Source organism: Capra hircus, chromosome 4 (assembly GCF_001704415.2).
Source record: "Capra hircus breed San Clemente chromosome 4, ASM170441v1, whole genome shotgun sequence".
Taxonomy (NCBI): Eukaryota; Metazoa; Chordata; class Mammalia; order Artiodactyla; family Bovidae; genus Capra; species Capra hircus.
Genome location: NC_030811.1, coordinates 90,082,205 through 90,102,462, shown reverse-complemented (window position 1 = coordinate 90,102,462; position 20,258 = coordinate 90,082,205). Strand labels below are relative to the sequence as shown.

Below are 20,258 nucleotides of genomic sequence, written 5' to 3'. Positions count from 1 at the left end.
AGCAGCAGCAGCAGCAGCAGCAGCATGTCCATTGAGTTGGTGATGCCATCCAGTCATCTCATCCTCTATCTCCCCCTTCTCTGCCTACCTTCAATCTTTCTTTGCATCAGGTGGCCAGAGTATTAGAGTTTCAGCATCAGTCCATCAGTGATTATTCAGGGTTGATTTTCCTTTAGGACTGACATTCCTTTAGGATGTCACAATCTTTGGGCCTCTTCTTTCCTCTGTCTCTATTCATTCCTTGATCACCTCATTTAGCCTCATGGCTTTCAACGCCGTATCGATGGTGCTGGCTACTGGCTGCCCAGATCTCCTTTCTCTGATATCTAGACTTACATAGACAATGTCAGCGATTGTCTTGGGGCATCTTAGTCTCGTTGGCCTGTCATATTTAATAGCTCCAAAGTCAAAATCTTGGTCCTTGAACTAACACCTATATTATTATTTGTCTTGTCCCAGTAGAATACACCCTCACATTCTTCCAGTTATTTGGGTCAAATAGATCTAGAACCTAATCACTTCATAACTTGATGCCACACTCCGAGAGACAGAACGTGAGTGGGACTTAGGGTTTGATGGATTTGTTTGGAAAATCAGTATTGCAGTACCCAGTTATGGTTTTCTTTGTACCATTTTTTGTATAAATTGCCATCTCATGTATCTGGCCTACCCATTGATGCCCATTTTTAGGGTTTTTTGCTCAGCTAGCTGTTTTATCCATAAAAATGTCAGTCTCCCATGAGGGAAGGGTCATCCAGTCCCTTGAAACTGTGAACCAATTACAGAAGTTTCTAGTTAGTTTAGATACATCTGAATATTTCTACCTTCTAGGAAAATTCTCAGTCCTTCTGCCACATGGCTCTGGGAAAACAGCTTCCTGTGTTTACCACGTGTCTGCTGCCTTACCTGCCCCTGACCTAATGGTATGCTACAGAAGTCAGGTTATTCCCTCTGATTTCCAGACATTTGATTTAGCGTTTAGTCAAAATCTCCTCATTCGATGTAACCCAGATGCCTTTGAGGCCATCCTTTCTTACAGAGAGTGAGATAACTGATCAATGTAAGGACTTGTGAAAATTCCCAACCAGGGTCTCCTCTGTCTCTCTGTGTGCATATGTGTGAGCTGATCATCCTCATGCTGGTCCAGGTACAGACTGCTAGGTTCCTTCATGATTTCTTGAGTTCTCTTACATTCTCTTTCCATTTGAGGATTTGAGGGATGAGACCGTGCCTCAGACACAAAGCCTTCCAGCATCTTGCTGTCTCCCCCCAGCCCCTCACCCTGAGGTCCCTGCCCTTGACACGTGGCTGTCCCTGCTCTGAGTGATGGCAGAGTGCTCAGCCACCCACCTGTCCTGCTGCCATAGCTGCCTGCCAGGCCTGTCTGCCTTCCCCAGCCTGACCCTCTGGGAATGAAGATTTCTCCATTCGTACCTTGACTATACACAGTCCACCTCCTCATCATTGTCTAGCATCTAAGAAACAATCCTAAAATTGGCATTCTCTTATCCCTCTTGAATTTGATGATGGAGGCCCAGGTCCTTAGCCACTTCAGCCCCACAGTTTCTCAACAAGAGAAAGCCTTATGTGTGTTTCACTTGCTGCTGCTGTTTTTCAGTTGCCCAGTTGCGTCTGACTGATTGTGACCCCATGGACTGCAGCACGCCAGACCTCCCTGTTCCTCACCATCTCCCAAAGTTTGCCCAAGTTCATGTCCACTGCACTGGTGATGCCATCCAGCCATCTCATCCTCTGTTGCCCTCTTCCCCTTCTGCTCTCAATCTTTCCCAGCGTCAGGAACTTTTCCAATGAGTCAGCTGTTCGCATCAGGTGATCAAAATACTGGCGCTTCAGCATCAGTCCTTTTAACAAATACTCAGCGTTGATTTCCCTTAAGATTGACTGGTTGGATCTCCTTGCAAGGGACTTTCAGAAGTCTTCTCCAGCACCACAGTTCAAGGGCATCAGTTTTTGGTGTTCTGCCTTCTTTATGGTCCAGCTTTCACAGCCGTACGTGACCACCGGGAAGACCATAGCCTTGATTAAACAAACCTTTGTCAGTCCGTTTCAGTAATGTCTCTGCTTTTCAACATGCTGTCTAGGTTTATCATAGCTTTTCTGCCAAGAGGCAATCGTCTTCTGATTTCATGGCTGCAGTCACCATCCTCAGTGATTTTAGAGCCCAGGAAGAGGAAATCTGTCACTGCTTCACCTTTTCCTCTTGTATTTGCCATGAAGTAATGGGGCCAGTCCATGGGGTTGCTAGGCGTCAGACACGACTGAGCGACTTCACTTTCACTTTTCACTTTCATGCATTGGAGAAGGAAGTGGCAACCCATGCCAGTGTTCTTGCCTGGAGAATCCCAGGGACGGGGGAGCCTGGTGGGCTGCCGTCTATGGTGTTGCACAGAGTTGGACATGACTGAAGCAACTTAGCAGCGGCAGCAATGGGGCCAGATGCCATTATCGTAGGTTTTTTTTAAGATTTAGTTTTAAGTCAGCTCTTTCACTGTCCTCCTTCAGCCTCATGAAGAGGCTCTTTAGTTCCTCTTTGCTTTCTGCCATTAGAGTGGTATCATCTGCATATCTGAGGGTGTTGATGCTTCTGTTCATGATGCTCTCACAGCGAGTATACTGGAGTGGGCTGCCATTCCCTCCCCCAGTGGATCTCTGCTCTGCATGGCATGGCTCATAGCTTCACTGAGTTACACAAGCCCCTTTGCCACAAGACAGTGCTCCACGAAGGGAGTGTTTCGTTTACCCCCATGTGAAAGTTCCCTTCTGCTTGTCCTTCCATTTGGTTCCTACAGGCCTTTATGTTCCATCTCCCTGGCCTTCAACAGCCTAATGGTCCTGTTAAAGCTTTCTGAACACAGCCATAGTTATAACTGACATCTGTTGAGTATTTACCATCCTCCAGGCACTGTACAGCCTCCTCTAGTGGCTCAGTGGTCAAGAATCTGCCTGCCAATGCAGGAGACATGTGTTCGATCCCTGGGTCAGGAGGATCCCCTGGAGGAGGAAATGGCAACCTACTCCAGCACTGTTGCCTGGGAAATCCCATGAACAGAGAAGCCTAGCAGGCTGCAGTCCATGAAGCCGCCAAGAGTTAGACATGCCTGAGCAGCTAAGCAGGCACGCACACACATGCAGACACTGTACTCTTAGCCATTTATATACATAATCTCTTTTAATCATCATATAACCCAGTAAAGTGGATAATATTATTATTATCTTCCCCGCCTTTTGTATTAGACGAGGGAATGGAATGTACCTAAAGTGATATATCTGGTCTCTGAATGCTCCCAATCTGGCCCCAGAGCTAGCTCTCATAAGCACCACAGTATTTAGTCGTGTCTGACTCTGTGTGACCCCATGGACTGCAGCCCTCTACACCTCACTGTCCATGGGATTCTCCAGGCAAGAATACTTGAGTGAGTTGCCATGCCCTTCTCCAGGGGATCTTCCCAACCCAGGGATCAAACCCACAATCTCATGTCTCCTGCATCGGCAGGTGGGTTCTTTACCACTAGCATCACCTGGGAATCCCACCTCTCAATGGTGGTCAGTAGATATTTGTTGAATAAATGGGAGGGAAGGAGAGATGGAGGGTGAGCACACAGACAAGGTAATGACTGAACAAAAAGTCCCTTTCTTCTCTGAGCTGGACATTCTCCATCTGTACCACATCACATTCAAGAAATTGCAGCCCATGTTGAAGTCCAAGATAGCATCACCTTTCATTAACTGTTAAAGTAGTCAAGTCCTCATTTTATATTCTAGCACGCTGGCCATGCTAAAATACAAAGGAATATTTGCCATACTTGTAATTCCTTTGGGGGAAGGGAGTGTATTTTTAATAAACGTGCTTCAAGATATTCAAAATATGTATGCTTATGAATTTTAAAGAAAATTACACAGCATAAACAGCTTCCTAATAATAATTTGCATTTTGCAGTGGTTTGCATTTGTCAATGTGCATTGATATTCAATGAACACATTTAATTCCATCAGCATTCTTCTTCTGGTAGATTTGTATTTCTTGGCAAAGCTATCATACTGAAGCCATCAGTGGGAATATTTATCACTATGAACCCAGGATATGCTGGTCGAACTGAATTACCAGAAAATCTCAAGGCTCTTTTCAGGCAAGTGTTATGCTTTGTGGTTTAGCATCTGGAGCGCTCATGCCACCTAACGTTGCTGGTTTGCACTGTTAAATGACTTGTTTTTACTCAAGAATTTCTATGGAAAACCCCTTATTGTTTTTTTTGGATCCCTTTATAGAGAGAACTTTCACCATGATAAATTAACTCTTGTGAAATATGAAACCAGACCTCAAAATTGTTACATAAAAGTTACATGGTACATTGAACATTTAATACTAGCTCTTATTATATTTATAATGATTTTTATTATGAATATAATTTTCACAAAGTATAGACTATTTGGAAAATATGAAACTGAATAGAGAAAAGAATTATTTTATCACCTAGAAATATGATTGTTATATTTTTTCTAGTCTCATAATTCCTGTTTTATGAGTTTAAGTTATTAGATGAGGCATGATTTTCATTTAATTCTCATTTAATGTGTTGACATAAGTAGTTTGTCATATTACTGAAAATTCTTTAGAAATACCATTTCTTTGTATCTCCAAAATGGTCTGTCCCTTGGCTCATCCATAATCTTCTTAACCATTCCCTATTGTGTGACGTGTAGGGCTTGTGTTTTTCTTTTCAGTTCTTTATGATCACAAAATAGCAGGCTGTAAACATCCCTTCACATGAAGCATTATCCTTATTGCAGCTTATTAGCCAGAATAGATTTCTACATGTAGAATTACTCGGCGAATGGTGACAACCTGCTTTCCAAACATACTCTGCCAATTGATACACTTAGGGCAGACTGTCAGAGCACCCGTGCTGTTGCATCTGAACCCATTCTGTTTAACTCATGTTTTAAATCAGCTTTGTTTCCTGCAGTAAAATGCACCCACCTAAGTATCCAGTTGCTGGAAAAGATGTGGGATGTTTCCGACACCCCTGGAAGTTCTCTTTGAAGTTGATCCCCCGTATCACTGATGTGCTTTCTGTGACTCAAGGTTAAATTTGTCTTTCCTAGAGTTGATGTAAATGAAACCATGCTGTATGGACTCATTTGTGTCGTCTTCTTTCCTTGAACATTATGATCTGGAGATTTGTCAGAGTCATCCAGGGCATCAGCAGTTTGTTCTTTTTTGCTCCTGTTGGAGAGGCATAATAGCCTCTGGTTGATGTATGTCTCCAGTTTGGGACAATTATGAATAAAGCTGCTTTGAACATTCATGTGTAGTCTTCGTGTGAATACATGTTTCTTTGGGGTAGATATCTATGAATGGAATTGGTAAGTCAAATGGCAAGTGTATGTTTGAGTTTATTAAAAGCTGCAAATCTGTTTTCTAAGATGGCTGTACCATTTTAGACCCTCACTGTCAATATAGAACACTTGTTCTACATTCTTGTTAAAACCTGATATTATCAGTCTTTTTGGCTTTGACCAGCCTGATGAAGAGAAGGAGGTATATCACTGTGGGTTTACCTTGCATTTCCATGATGGCTCATGATGCTGAGCGTCTTTCCATGTACCTTACTGCCATTCCCATACCCTCTTTGCGAAGTGCTGTATTCTGCATACAGTTTCTTTGTTGAATACACACATTGCAAGTATTTTCCCCTCCATTTATGACTTGCTTTTTCATTTTCTTAATGGTGTCCATTAAAAATAGAAGTTTTAAATTCAATGAAATATAATTTTCAATTTGTTTCATGGTTTTTAGAAATATCCTAGTTAAGACCATTTGACTCACCACAGGTTGCAAATTTTTTCCACTATGTTTCTTTTAGATATATATATATTTTTAAAGTTTTCATCTGACTCCCTTCTCTTTTGTTGATGTGTCAAACTGTATTCATTGATTGCTCAGATACTACACAGTTCTTCAGCATTGCATCCCTGAGATAAACTCCACCTGCTCAGGAGATGTTATTTTTATCTGTGTTATTGGATTCAATTTATCACTATTTTGTTGAAGATTTTAAAATCAATGCCATGAGGGATGTTGGTCTGTAGCATCCTTTCTTGTCATGTCTTCATCTGGTTGTGGCACTCAGGTAATGCTGACCCCATGACTGACTTGACATATGTTCCCTTCTCTATTTTCTTCAGAGTTTTGTAGGGTTGATAATATTTATCCCCTGTTTGATAGAATAAATCAGTGAAGCCTTACATATACTTGGGCTTAGATTTTTCTTTGTTGGAATCGTTTTAGTGATCAATTCAGTTTCTTTAATAGATATAGATTTTTTTCTTGAATTGTCTAAACTGTTGAATTTATTGGCATTAATTTGTTCCTAATATTCTCTTATTATCTCTGGTGATGTCCTGATATCCATGTCTAGTAAGGGTAATTTGTATCTTATTTCCATTTGTTTTCTTGATGAGCTGGAGGCTTATCAGTTTTATTTTTTAAAAGTTCTTCCATGTTTGTCAGATGTGTCTTTGTTCACAGTCTACCTTCAAAGTAATATACTACTTCACATAGAACAGAAGAACCTCTGTAGTTTTTAGTGTGATTTCTTTCGACTCTATCAAGCTTAAAATTTGCTTGTCCATCCATCTAGATGTTTAAGTATATTTAATTTGTATTTTCTTTTAATTTTTAGAGTATGACTTTTTAAATGTGCTTTATCTATTAAGGTCTTATTTTGGTAGGTAACATGAAATGAGTATTTAAACAGAATTCTTTTGCCTGTTATTCAGTTATTCTAATACCCTTTAGTGAATGTCTTTGCTTTCTCATATAATAGCTTTCTCTCTGGCAATTTTATAATGCAATTTAATGCAATAGCAATTTTATAATGTCTCTTTTTCCTTGAAAAAAAAAACTCTAGAGAATAACTGTCCTGGAAATAAATGTAATAATTGCAGAATATTTCCATTTGAAAATTATAGATCTCTCCAGTTTTTTTACATTTGTATTCCAGTTCATCTTATACAGGTTTTCATTTGGGTCTTAAAATTTGGAAATTATTTTGGGAAGTCTTCATAAATTTGGCTTAACTAAGTGCAGCATCAGTTGTGTATGGAACAAGTATTGATCTCAGCAAAGTGTGAAGGACGATTGGGTGATGCCTGTAGTATTCATGAGTGGAGGCAGCGTGCCTGAGCCTTAAGTATCATGGCTCCACTGCTTAGCCAGCATGTGGCCTCAGTCGTGTGCTTGTACTGCTGAGAACCCTAGTTTGCACTCAGTAAAGTACAGACAAGAGCAGTTGAGAGAATTAAGTGAGAAAGTGCAGAAAAGCAGCATGTGGCCTCAGTCATGTGCTTGTACTGCTGAGAACCCTAGTTTGTACTCGGTAAAGTACAGACAAGAGCAGCTGAGAGAAGTAAGTGAGAAAGTGCAGAAAAGCTGTAGCATCCCTTATGGTACGCAGAATACTCATTGAGTATTAGTTGGCAATATTTGTGGAAGTACCAGTTAAGCAAATTTGCTAGCCTTTTCTGTCATGTATTTACTTAGAAACTGTGGGGAAAATTGTGGGGCTGCTTTAGGTAGAAGTAGTCAATAACATAGATCCAGAGAGACTCGGGAGTTTTTAGGATGATAAATTAGGCATGTGCACAGTAGACCATAATAATGCTTATAAAAACAGATGGGTAAATGTGACTGGGATATAAGCCATAAAATACATGCTTTAAAAAGTCTAAGATTCAGGCTTGTTTACCTATTTACTCTGGCTCCTTCTTGGCATTGAACTTCAATTGAGTGGAATTTTTTCAAATGTTGTTTTTCATGGCAGTTGTCTTGTGAGGACTTTTTGAAAGTCCCCCACCCTAAAAAAAGGGAATTTGAAAGTCATTTTTAGGTAAGTTTTCTTCTTAAAAATCTAGTCAAGCTGGCCACAGGCAGTGTTGGAAATGACTAGTGTAGGCTTGTAAGAGCTGATGATTAACTTGTCATGAATTTTGTGAGGTGGTTGTTCAGTACAGATACTAATAAAAAGCTAAATTATGTGAACTTTTGACTAAATAACATCTGTGAAAGACAAAGATGATAAACACCCAAATTCATGATTTCCTAGTTAGTTTCCTCTATTTTAGTAACACTTACGCTTTTAGGTTACTTTGTGTCTGTTGTGTGTGTCCGGTGGTGTGCAGGCTCATTTCGTGCCAGCTCCACGTTCAGTGACACTGTGTTGGTAGATGAAATCAGCCATGGTGGAAGTACTGATTGCTTGAAAGTCAGCAAGTGCCATTTTTGGAGAGTCAGTTGTTAACTGTTTACCAGCATAGCACCGGCCACAGCTGAAGGCTGACTTCTAGCACAAAACATCACTTATATTTCTGCAGTGACAACTTACAATGGAAGTTTACTGAATGTACTCACAGGTTTCCCTTCAACTCCTACACATGTGCTTCTGACATTTTCAGATTTTCCACCTTTGTCTATGTATCCAGTAGCTCCTGGGCATTTTTTAGTTGAAGTGAAGGGTCTTGTTAGCTGTGATTGACAGAGGTAATTGTGACCTGCTTGGGAATAGCTAGAATGTGGGTATGCATTAATCACTTGGTTTCAGCAATTTGTACTTATTTCCTTATCACGTTTTAAAACAAAATTTCACATTTACTTTGTAGACCCTGTGCCATGGTGGCCCCAGACATCGAGCTAATCTGTGAAATCCTGTTAGTTGCTGAGGGTTTTGTGGACGCGCGCTCGTTAGCCCGCAAATTTATCACACTGTACACACTCTGCCAGGAGCTCCTGTCCAAGCAGGTGAGGGTCTTTTGGTGCTTTTTCCCAGTTGTTACACCTCATTAAAACAGCTTCTGAAGTATGGATGCTGGGTAATTTATCACTCGTATTACAGTTAGATGTTTAGGAATAATTTGATATTTTCCCTTAAATTTTGAAAATCTATGCTTTACAGTGCGTCATTTTTAAAAAATTAAAACACTTGAGACAAATTGGAAGGTTTTATATTTATTTAATACAGTTTTATCAATGGGCTATGTGATTGTTTTTTAATGTTATTAGTGCTATAATTAGATATGAGTTTTATGATGCCTCTCTTTCTTGGTGGGAATGTTATTTTCCGGAGAAAGATGGTGGGAGTGTTCATAAGACCCAGGGAAGGCTGATTTTCTGAAGAACCCTCGAGAAGTGTTAAAGAGTTTCTCATTTTGTTGGTAGTTCTTTCTTTGAAGGTAGAGTTGGCTTTTTTGTGTTTATTTTTGCTCTGCAATTCCTTAGTCTCTGAAATGGGCCAAATTAATGTATCCTTTATTCTCCAGTCAGTAGCTTCTTGCTGTTTCATTGAATCTGCTGATGGGTCCAAAAAATGGCATCTATATGAGCATCACCATTTTTAAATTTAGCTTTGTGGTCACCTTTGACTTCAGTCTTTTGTAGACCTTTTGTTAATTCCTAGTGACATTATTTTGAAGTTTTTCCAGAGTGTAAGTATTAAAATATCACAGTGACAACCATATACTTAATTATACTGCCAGATACACTCATTTAAAATTATCCCTTGTTGGGATGAAATTTAAAGTCTGAGAGGCAAATGCGTGTGGAAAATGTTGATGACAGTGTCATATGAAGTGAAGCAGTATACTAAACTCTAGATGTGATCTATAATTTGAGTGTGTTTTATATGTTATATTGTGTGTTTTATGTATAAAGTGACTGGAAATACATTGTGACTTTTAACATTTGTTTCTGGGTAATAAGATTGTATTTTAGAATTTTTCCTTACTGTTTATGATGATATATACATTTTTTCAATGAAACCATTTTAATTTTATAATGGAAAAACATCAGAAGAAAGCAGTGTTACTGGATCCAGGATACATGTAGTCACAACCATACTGCATTCCCAGTACCATACTTAAACATTTAGTGAGCATTTACTGTATTCAAGTAATAAATTTGTTGCTGATGATGATGAAGGGGATAAACACGGAACAAATGAAACACTCAGATTTCTGTCTTAAAAAGATTTAGGAGATTTAGTATACATGACATAAAATTTAGAAAGAAATGGGGGATGAAAAAACGTGTCATAGTTTCAAGAAAAAAGGAACCGGTATTTACGGAACAGGGACCGTGTATTATCTTTATTATCTTGATGAAAACACTATGAGCTTAGTCTTATTCATTCCATTTTACAGATGAAGAAACTGAGTCAATTACCTCTGTGAAGCTCATGAGTAATAAGTGGTGGGAACATGATTTGAATTCAGTCCTTTCTAATCCTTTCTTGGACACCAGCAGCCAGTTACAGGAGGAGGATGCTGGGAGTAAAGGCAGAACAGGCAGGAAAGAATTTTTCAACTCAGAGAAGCCTCAGGGAGGAAATGAGGGGGAAGAAATTCATCCAGGACAGAAGCTGAGTTAGGGACACAATCCTGATAGTTTTCTAAGCTGTAGGAATAGATTTTAGAAAAATCAGTGGATATTTTTGACTAAAGGAATAACATAATGAAAATGATGAAGATTATTTTAACAGTTGTTTGCGCTGTTGAAATGTTTAGGCATGTCATCAAGTCACCTTTAAAAAAAAAGGAAATATAGTTGATTTACAGTTGATGAAATATAGTTGATTTACAGTGTTGAGTTACTGTGGTACAGAAGTGATTCAGTTATACACACAAGCACACACACGTGTCTATGTAATCTTTTTCAAATTTTTTTCCATTATAGGTTATTAAAGGATGTTGATTATAGTTCTCTGTGCTACAGTAGGACTTTGTTGTTTATCTATTTGATATATAGTAATTTGTGTCTGCTAATCTCAGCTCCTATTTCTTACTTCTCCCTCCACCCCTTTCCCTTTGGGTAACTGTAAGTTTGTTTTTTGATGTCTGTGAGTCTGTTTCTGCTTTATAAATAAGCTCATTTGTGTCATAGTTTAGATTCAACATGTAAGTGACATCCTGTGAGATTTGTTTTTCTTTGAGTTACTTCACTTAGTGTGATAATCTCAAAGACTACACATGTTGCTGCCAATGGCATTGTTTCATTACTTTATTGCTGAAGTATTCCATTATGTAAATGCACGTACACATCTTCTTTATCCATTCTTCTGTCCCTGGATAGTCAGTCTGCTTCCTATATTTGTTATCATAAATAGTACTGCTGTGGAGTACTAGTATCTTTCATACATTCTTTTCTTTAATAGTTTTACTGCAGTGACTTACTCCCTCCCCAGTCTCTGTGGCCCCCAAATGTTGGTTCTTCCCCCTTCTTTCCCTCCTCAAGCCCTAGTTCTTTCTATATCAGTGGCTTTGAAATGATTTTTGCTGTGACCCACAGTAAAAAATACTTTTTTCTATTGAGACTCAGTATACACACATATGTGCACACGCACACACCCCCAGATAACAGAAATCAGATAACCCGAAACAGAAATCTTCACCAAGCGCTTCTTACCGTTACCGTTTGCAGTGCACTGTGGTATTTTCCATTGCATTATTTTCTATTTTAATACCAACACAAATGATGGTTGAGACCCACTACATCGATTTTATTATCTACTAATGGATTGAAGGGCATATTTGTACTCACACGTGTTGCTCCACTGCTCACAAGGCTATAACTGGTTTTATTCCCAACAACCTTGTCAAGTGGGTGAATACTTCCATCTGCCTTTCCATAGATGATGATAGTAAGACTTGGAGAGGTTAACTGCCTTTCCCTCAGGCATAGCCAGGAGACATTAGAGAGAAGGGCTGTTTCTGTGTGGTTGTAGCTAGAAGGCCATTTATAAACAACCTCCCAGTTGAAGCAGAATGTCTTTCCCGAGGTCCCTGCTCTGTGCGGTGCACCACGCTAGGGCCTAGAAGGCAAAAAAGCAACAGAGGGTCTGTGCTCCAGGAGCTCAGAGCCTGTGACGAAATCTTGGGCAGAGATAATGTAAAAGTTTCAAAGTGGTATCGGTTTAAACGTTGAATGTATTTTAAAAATACTCTATTGGGGTAAAGTTGGTTTACAGTGTTGTGTTAGCTTCAGGTGTACAGCAAAGCGAATCTGTTATATCCACTCTTTTTTAGATTCCTTTCCCATATAGGCCATTATAGAGTGTTGTGTAGAGTTCTCTGGGCTGTACAGTAGGTCCTTATTAGTTATCTGTTTTATATACAGTAGTGTGTGTGTCAATCTCAATCTCCCAATTTATCCCTCCTCCACTCTTTACCTGCAGGTAACGTCATATGATATCACTTATATGTGGAATCTTAAAAAGGGTTCAAATAAACTTATCTTAAAATAGATATAACTTAAAATAGAAGTAAAGTTACAGATGTAGAAAACAAACTTGCGGTTACCAGGAAGTAAGGTGGCCAGATGGATAAATTGGAAGACTGGGATTGACATATATATGCTACTATGTATAAAATAGGTAACTAATAAGGACCTGCTGTATATTGTTGTTATTTAATTGCTAAGTCATGGAGAGTAGCTCACCAGGCTCCTCTGTCCATGGGATTTTCCACTGGAGTGAGTTGCTATTTCCTTCTCCAGAGGATCTTCCCCACACAGGGATCAAACCTGTGTCTTCTGCACTGCAGGTGGATTCTTTACCACTGAGCCACTGAATAAATATATACAGGAAACTCTACTCAATATTCTGTAATGATCTATATGCGAAAATAATCTTAAAAAGAGTAGATACATGTATACATATAACTGACTCATTCTGCTGTATGCTTGAAACTAACACAACATTGTAAATCAACTGTAGTCCAATAAATTTTTTTGTAGAGAGAGAGTAAAGAGGGAGATTAGAGATCCAGGGCCAGGAGGAGATAGAATAGCAGGGCTCCAGGTGGACGAGAGGAGCGTGCTTGTGATTGGAGGTAAAACGTGGGAGTAATTGTACCCCTGAGTTGGCAAGTTTATTGAGAGAACAGAGGGAGGCAGGCAGGTGGAGCCTTGGGCAAATATTGCAACTAAACACCATGGAAAGAAGAGATCTGCTGACAGAGGCAGAGAATCAGGCAAAAGAAACAGGACAGTGAAGGGACATGATATTTTAAGTTTCAAGGAGGGGAGAAAAATATTACTTTACATTGTCAAGATACGTGCGTAAGTGAATTCTTGTAGCCTTAAGCTCTTCCTTCTGGAATGGAAATCTGAGTCCCTCATAAAATTTTTGAAAGAATGTATTTGTGTTTTGATTTTAGGATCATTATGATTGGGGACTTCGTGCTATTAAATCTGTCTTGGTTGTAGCTGGCTCTCTGAAACGAGGAGATAAAAATAGACCTGAAGATCAGGTACTGCAGTGCTAATATGATTTTGTTGAGTGAATAACTAAATGGCTTCATACAAAGAAAAGTGTATGTATGGATGGTGGGTTATACATATCACAACTTTAAAAAAGGATCACATCTATTTTTAATACAGGATCTTTTAAGGACTGACATCTCTTACGTTATACAAGACCACACGTATTTTTGAGTAAAAGGATATGAATATATGAAAGGAAATGTGATTTTATAAGTGCTTTTGAAATATCAGCCGCAAAAAGTATTTGGACAGTCATAAATAATTCAGTAATCACTGTTTGATTTTCTCTGAGGAGCATTTAGAAAATCTGATTGAGCTGGGATATTAATCCTAAAAATGTCAATGAAGACATAATCTAATGGAAGAAAGTATGTTCATTTCATGGGATGGACAGGAAGAAAGCAACAGGAAGGATGCTTGCCCGACACCAATGAACTTTAACCAGTTATTTAGAGAAACAAGGGGATGTTCCAGTCTCCTTCATGGGGAAAAACAATAACATCCACATTGTGTACTTTTCTCTATTAAACAAGTAGTGAGAGTAATTGATATACAGCCTTTGTGTAGATTCACTATGGCTTGCAATTTTGAAAAAAAGGTCTATTCCTTTTAGTTTCTTTTCATGTTAAGGGATATTTATCATATGAATTTCTACTTCTTTTTTTCTAATCTTTCTCTTCCTCTCAGTCACAATTCATGATTGGGTCAAGACTGTCATTTGTTTTCTTGCTATTTCTTGCTATATTTTTATTTTTGTTGGGACACTTACCTCTTTGTGTGAAAGTCATCCTGATGTTCATATTACTGCTTTTAATATCTAAAGCCTTCTTTGGTTTTCAACCAATACAGAAGAAAAACCCAAGCTGAAAATGGGTGGAATTGATCATTCGGAGATTTTCAGAGTATTTTGAATAAAATGATCTGATGGGACTGGTGAATTTATATCCTGGAGTTTGAGGATTACAGAGAGAAGCACCTCAGACCTTGTCTTAAGATCCAGACATTGTCAAGGAAGGGACAGGGCCCTTTGGCTGGCTTTAGTCTGAGGTTACCCATGGTATCAGCAGAGTTCTATCCTGTTCTGATATGTGAACAGTTACCCTTTTAAGCAGTTACTCTCCCTGTAGATAGAATGCCATTCTAATAGAGAACAGGATCTATCTCATGATGTAGATATGAAAATTAAAAATAACATCTTTAGCTGTTGATGTGCTTGTTAGACCTTGTATCAGCTTTTTTATGAAAAGTTTTCTGTCTTCCTTTCTAGGTACTCATGAGAGCATTAAGGGACTTCAATATGCCTAAAATAGTGACTGATGACACCTCTGTGTTTTTGGGCCTCATTGGTGACCTGTTTCCATCCCTGGATGTGCCCCGGAGGAGAGCACCCCACTTTGAACGGATGGTCAGGCAGTCCACTGTGGAGCTGCGCCTGCAGCCTGAGGAAAGCTTCATACTCAAGGTGAAAGGAGAGTTCCCTTCTCATGGCAGCCCTTGGGATATTCAGTGCCCATAACTGCAGTGACGGGATACTCGGCCAAAACGTCACCTTACATATTCCACTGACCTTAAGATGCTCTTGATACACACTTACAGCATTCTAATGTGGAAGTCTTTACTAAAGTAAATATATATATCATCCCATTTGTGAGAAGGTGAACATATACAGATATGATTAAGTCATGGTTTTCAATATGAACAGACTTTTCATTAGTTTATAAAACTCCTTGCTGATGTGCAGCAAAAATTAATTTTGCTATCTTTTGTCTCCATCTTAAGAAAGGGTGGAAGTAATGAAATCATTAGCACATGTTAATGGAAATGGAAATGTCCATATGTATGACATCATCTGACTTCTCAAAGGCTTGTGCATGTGCTTGCTCATTTGGGATATAGTGAATATACATGAGTGTTAAAATACATAAAGGGCATCTGTTTTAGATGCTTCGGAGGATATGTGATTAGTTATAGATGATATTGGCCATATACTGATTCTGGTCACAGTTATGAGTGTTACTGATTTTCAGACTCACTCCTGCCATGTACCAAGTACTTCTGTACTTCACTTCTGTCTGAGCCTGTGACTCATTAACTAATGGTTGTTCTTCATTCTCATCCCCATATTCTGCACTGGGACATCCGGGAGAAACTATACTTTGCACTTGTTATCTCTGAATTTTCCCTGAATATAATGCTGCTGGTGGGGTCTGGCGTGAGTTGTAAGGAAAGAACTGGGCAAAAATGGATAGATTTTTTTTTAAGGAAACTAGTGTCTGCTTGTTCGGTCTGTAGGTTGTTCAGCTGGAGGAGCTGTTGGCTGTGCGACACTCTGTCTTCGTCGTCGGAAATGCAGGCACAGGGAAGAGTAAGGTATGGTAAACACCTGTGAGCTTTGAACAAAACTGGCATAAGAGTGGGGCCTACACTCAGTCCTACTTGAGAGTTCCCCTCAGTGAATTTGCTCATAATTTGAGGTTAGAATCTGAGACTCTAATATTGCTGTCTGATCAGTTGACACTCTTTTTCTTTATAATGAGGACGAGGAGAGAGGAATTAGTAGAACACTGCACTCAAGGAAAGTAAATAAAGGAAGACTGGGCTTTCCATGTGAGATAGCATCCTATTCACACATTGAGATGTATGCCCTCCTGTCTTATGCATGTTTCAGTAATATACCTGAATTCTTTTGTCCAAAGTAAACATATTGAGAGACTGTAGAATAAGATACCCAGATTACAAGATTGGTTTTGCCCTACCCACATTTGTCAAAACTATTTTCTGATATTTTCCAAGTTTATCCTAGTTTCTCTTTCCCATATCACTGAGAAAAGCCCAAATTCTTTTCTTCAATATCACTCTCTATAGGGCCAAAGCAAAACTTGAAAAGCAATGGAGAAGCAAAAGCCGCGTTTTTGAGGCACCTGTTACACGCTGTGCTGGGTGCACGATGTGTGATTTACTCTGTGCAATGATGAGCGTCCACGGCTGTTATTATCCCCCTTTTTAGTTCACTGCTTGATTTTGTTTGGTCTTACTGACGGTCCTGGAAACATACTCTCTTTGTTTGGCAGACGGTGTAGGCAGAACTGCATGTGTTTTAATTGAGGGTGCTTGGGTAGAAACATATTTAGTAACCAGTGACTAAAAATAAGTGTAGTGCGCACATGAGACTTCAGGGCGTGGATGTCTATAGAACTTGCCAATGTTTAGATCAGATTCAAAGTGTACACTTGTAAAGGGAGGCGCGGTATAGGGCTTTTTCTAGTGAAAAATGTAATAATGGAAATATTAAAGTAGATAACTAACTGATAGACCTGTAATTATTTTGTTAGAGTAAGTTTCAGATATGGGCTATGGTGAGAGGAAGGATAAGGTTAAATTCTATCATTTTCAGTAGATTAATGGTTTCTAAAAATAGAAGCTTAATATTCCTAAGACATTCAGTTTCTTTCCTCCAGGTTTCGCTGATTCTGTTTCTGTTCTAGTCAACCTTTACTTAAGCTGATAGAACTAGAGCACCAAAGCTTGGGGCCGTATTATTTAGCAACATAGTATTCTGAAGTATTTGGCAATTGTTTGTCAGTCCTTTAAACCCCTGTGAGGACATAAGGATGATAATATCTAAAATAAAAGTCATGGCTTTTCAGAGAAAGCAAAAAAGGATAGTTGGGTCGATATTTGGGTTAAGGCATCAGTTCATTAAACAGATATATATTACTGTTAAGTCACTTCAGTCGTGTCCGACTCTGTGCGACCCCAGAGACGGCAGCCCACCAGGCTCCCCCATCCCTGGGATTCTCCAGGCAAGAACACTGGAGTGGGTTGCCATTTCCTTCTCCAATGCATGAAAGTGAAAAGTGAAAGTGAAGTTGCTCAGTTGTGTCCGACTCTTAGCGACCCCATGGACTGCAGCCCAGCAGGCTCCTCCATCCATGGGTTATATGTATTAAGTGCAGATTTTATTTTCTTGGTCTCCAGAATCACTGTGGACAGTGACTGCAGCCATGAAATTAACAGAGGTTTGCTCCTTGGAAGGAACACTATGACAAACCTAGGCATATTAAAAAGCAGAGACATCAGTTTGCCAACAAAGGTCCGTATAGTCAAAGCTATGGTTTTTCCAATAGTCATGTATGGATGTGAGAGTTGGACCATTAAGAAGGCTGAGCACCGAAGAATTGATGCTTTTGAACTGTGGTGTTGGAGAAGACTCTTGAGAGTCCCTTGGACTGCAGGGAGATCCAACCAGTCCATTCTGAAGGAAATCAACCCTGGATATTCATTGAAAAGACTGAAATGCTGAAGCTGAAGCTTCACTACTTTGACCACCCGATACAGAGAGCCAACTCAGTGGAAAAGACCCTGATGCTGGGAATGATCGAAGGCTAGAGGAGAAGGGGATGACAGAGGATGGCGAAGTTGCATAGCGTGACTGAGTCGATGGACATGAGCGTGCGCAAACTCCAGGAGATAGTGAAGGACAGGAAAGCCTGGCATACTGCAGACCATGGGGTTGAAAAGAGTCGGACACTGAGCAACTGAACAGCAAAACGGCATTAAGCATCTATTCTGTGAATTCCTAGCCTCAACACTTCTTTTCCTCGATTACCTAGATCAGAGTTTCTTAGCTTCAGCACCATTGACATTTGGATCTGCTAAGTCATTGTCTTGGGGGCCGGCCTGTCATTATTGAGCATCATCCCTGGCCTCTGCCCACAAGATGCCCAGCAGCAGGTCCTCCTCCCTCAGGTCAAGAGAGTCTCCTGTTGAGAACTTACTGCTTTAGGTCACCAGTTCTCACAGTACAGCTAGACAAACATCATAGGCATCACCTCGGACCTTGTTAGAACTCAAATCAGTCCTACCTGAGACCTACTAAATTAGAAACTCTGAGGCTGGGTCTGTTAGTCTGCTTTAATACCTTTTATGCACTTTGGATGCAGGCTAAATTTTAAGAACCATCTAAATAATATAGACAGAGTAGATGTTAACATCATGCATAGGAGTAACATATACAGGCCTTTACTTTGCACACCTGGTTAAAAATCTCAGTTGGTGGTGACTTTCTCTAGTCTACACTGTTGAAAGAGTCAGGTGAACTGATCCTCAGGGATTGTAGGATTAAAGTTTTCAAGATGGGAATGAAAATATAAACATGTAAATGTTTTCCCATTCTCAGTGCACTCAGAATATATAGGAACATATAATGCATAAGGAAAACCCTTCAGAAATCTTTTGCTTTTCATTTGGCTTACATTAGTATTAGTTTTCTTAGCTTTTTTCCTTTTCTCCCCTAGATTTTGAGAACATTAAACCGAACATATGTTAACATGAAACAGAAACCCATTTGGAATGACTTAAACCCCAAAGCTGTGACAACAGATGAACTCTTCGGTTTCATACATCATGCTACTCGAGAATGGAAAGACGGCAAGTAGTATTTCCCCTTTTGAAGTGCTAAAAAAAAAATTTTTTTTTTAATCCAGAAAATCATTTCTTAGTTTAAGCCAATTTTAGTCATGGCTGTAGATTTAATGTTTATGGGTTGGCATTATTGGAAATAGAGCAGCTCACAACAGCATTTATAACCTATAAATTAAACCCAGATTTGAATAAGTGGTTGATTAGCATTCAGCAGGTTCATGCACAAAGCTGTGTATTTTATCCCCCATTATTTATGTCAGCACTCCCTGTAAACCAGGAAAGTCAACACAAATGCTTCAAGAAGTATTTATGCAGTACCTGATGCAAGACACTGACTAAGTTCCAAAGTCCTTGGAACATGTTTCTTGCCATGTAACATACATAGCAAGAAAAGACTGTTTCTTTTGCAGACAAGATTCCTTTGTTTTGTTAAGATAAGTTCTTACATTCTCATTTCCATAAATGCACTAACCTTGTCATCATCCTTGAGTTCTTTCCCACCATACATTCAACCTCACAGCAAATTCTATAGGCTTTACCTTTAACGTGTGTGGTGCATTCCAGCACTTCTCACCTCTGCAGCTTCTACATGAGTCCCGACCACCAACAGTGGGTCACACCTCATGGGTCTCCAAGAAGCTCATTTTCCATGCAGTAGACAGAGGCTCTTCAAAATGTTACCTCTCTGCTTGAAGTTTCCAGTGTGTTTCCTCAGCATTAGGATCCAGCCTTTATCCGAAGCCTGCAGGGCTCTCTGTGATGCATCCCTTCCCCATCTCCGACCTCATTTCTTGGTCTCTGCCTTTTACTTGCACATATGCTCAGGCCTTCTTGCTCTTGCGCCAGATTGCCAAGCATCTTCCCATCACGGGCCTTTGCACTTGGTGTCCCCACTGTGCAGCCGTGGAGATGCTGGCATGGCATGCTCCCTTACGTTACTGGAATGTCGGGTCACATATCGCATCAAGGAAGACCTTCCTGATGACCCTACCAAAGAAGCCGACTTCATCATTATCCTTCCAAATATGTACACACTGCTTCCTTAATTGTGGGACAATCAAAATGTACTGTCTTAAGCTTTCTAGCTTTTTTTTTCCTAAGACTCTGGCAGGAAGTGAATAATAATTTGTTTACCCTGAAAATATGTGGAAGCCTTTCAAATCATTGTCCATTAGAAACGTCGCTGACATTTTTGTGAATTATGATGGCAGGTTCTGTTTGACTGTCACTTTTCTTTGCACAAGATGCTTCACAGGAAACAAAACCTTCCACATATGTGCCTCAATACAGTTTTTTTTTTTCCACTGTAGTATTATATACTCGAGTTTTGAACACTCAGAAGCTATTAAAATGCCATGTAACATACATAGCAAGAAAGACTGTGAATTTAAAATGTTTCATCTTTACATCTCGTGAGATAATAAAGTCTTTCAATGCCAATGAATGAATTTCTCAAAGAAATGTATCACATTTCTGAATAGTTTATAATCTCTCTTGAATA

The 20,258-nt window shown here is 39.5% G+C and overlaps 1 protein-coding gene across 1 annotated transcript in view; it reads left to right on the top strand.

Annotated features, from left to right (window-relative positions):
* Window positions 1–20,258, top strand: part of DNAH11 (dynein axonemal heavy chain 11) — a 354,965-nt gene that overhangs the window by 127,602 nt on the left and 207,105 nt on the right. Inside the window, exons 35-40 of the mRNA XM_018047336.1 lie at window positions 4,032–4,148; window positions 8,680–8,818; window positions 13,228–13,320; window positions 14,601–14,795; window positions 15,626–15,703; window positions 18,631–18,767. Of these exons, the coding sequence (XP_017902825.1) occupies window positions 4,032–4,148; window positions 8,680–8,818; window positions 13,228–13,320; window positions 14,601–14,795; window positions 15,626–15,703; window positions 18,631–18,767 (759 nt within the window). The remainder of the gene's footprint in view (window positions 1–4,031; window positions 4,149–8,679; window positions 8,819–13,227; window positions 13,321–14,600; window positions 14,796–15,625; window positions 15,704–18,630; window positions 18,768–20,258) is intronic.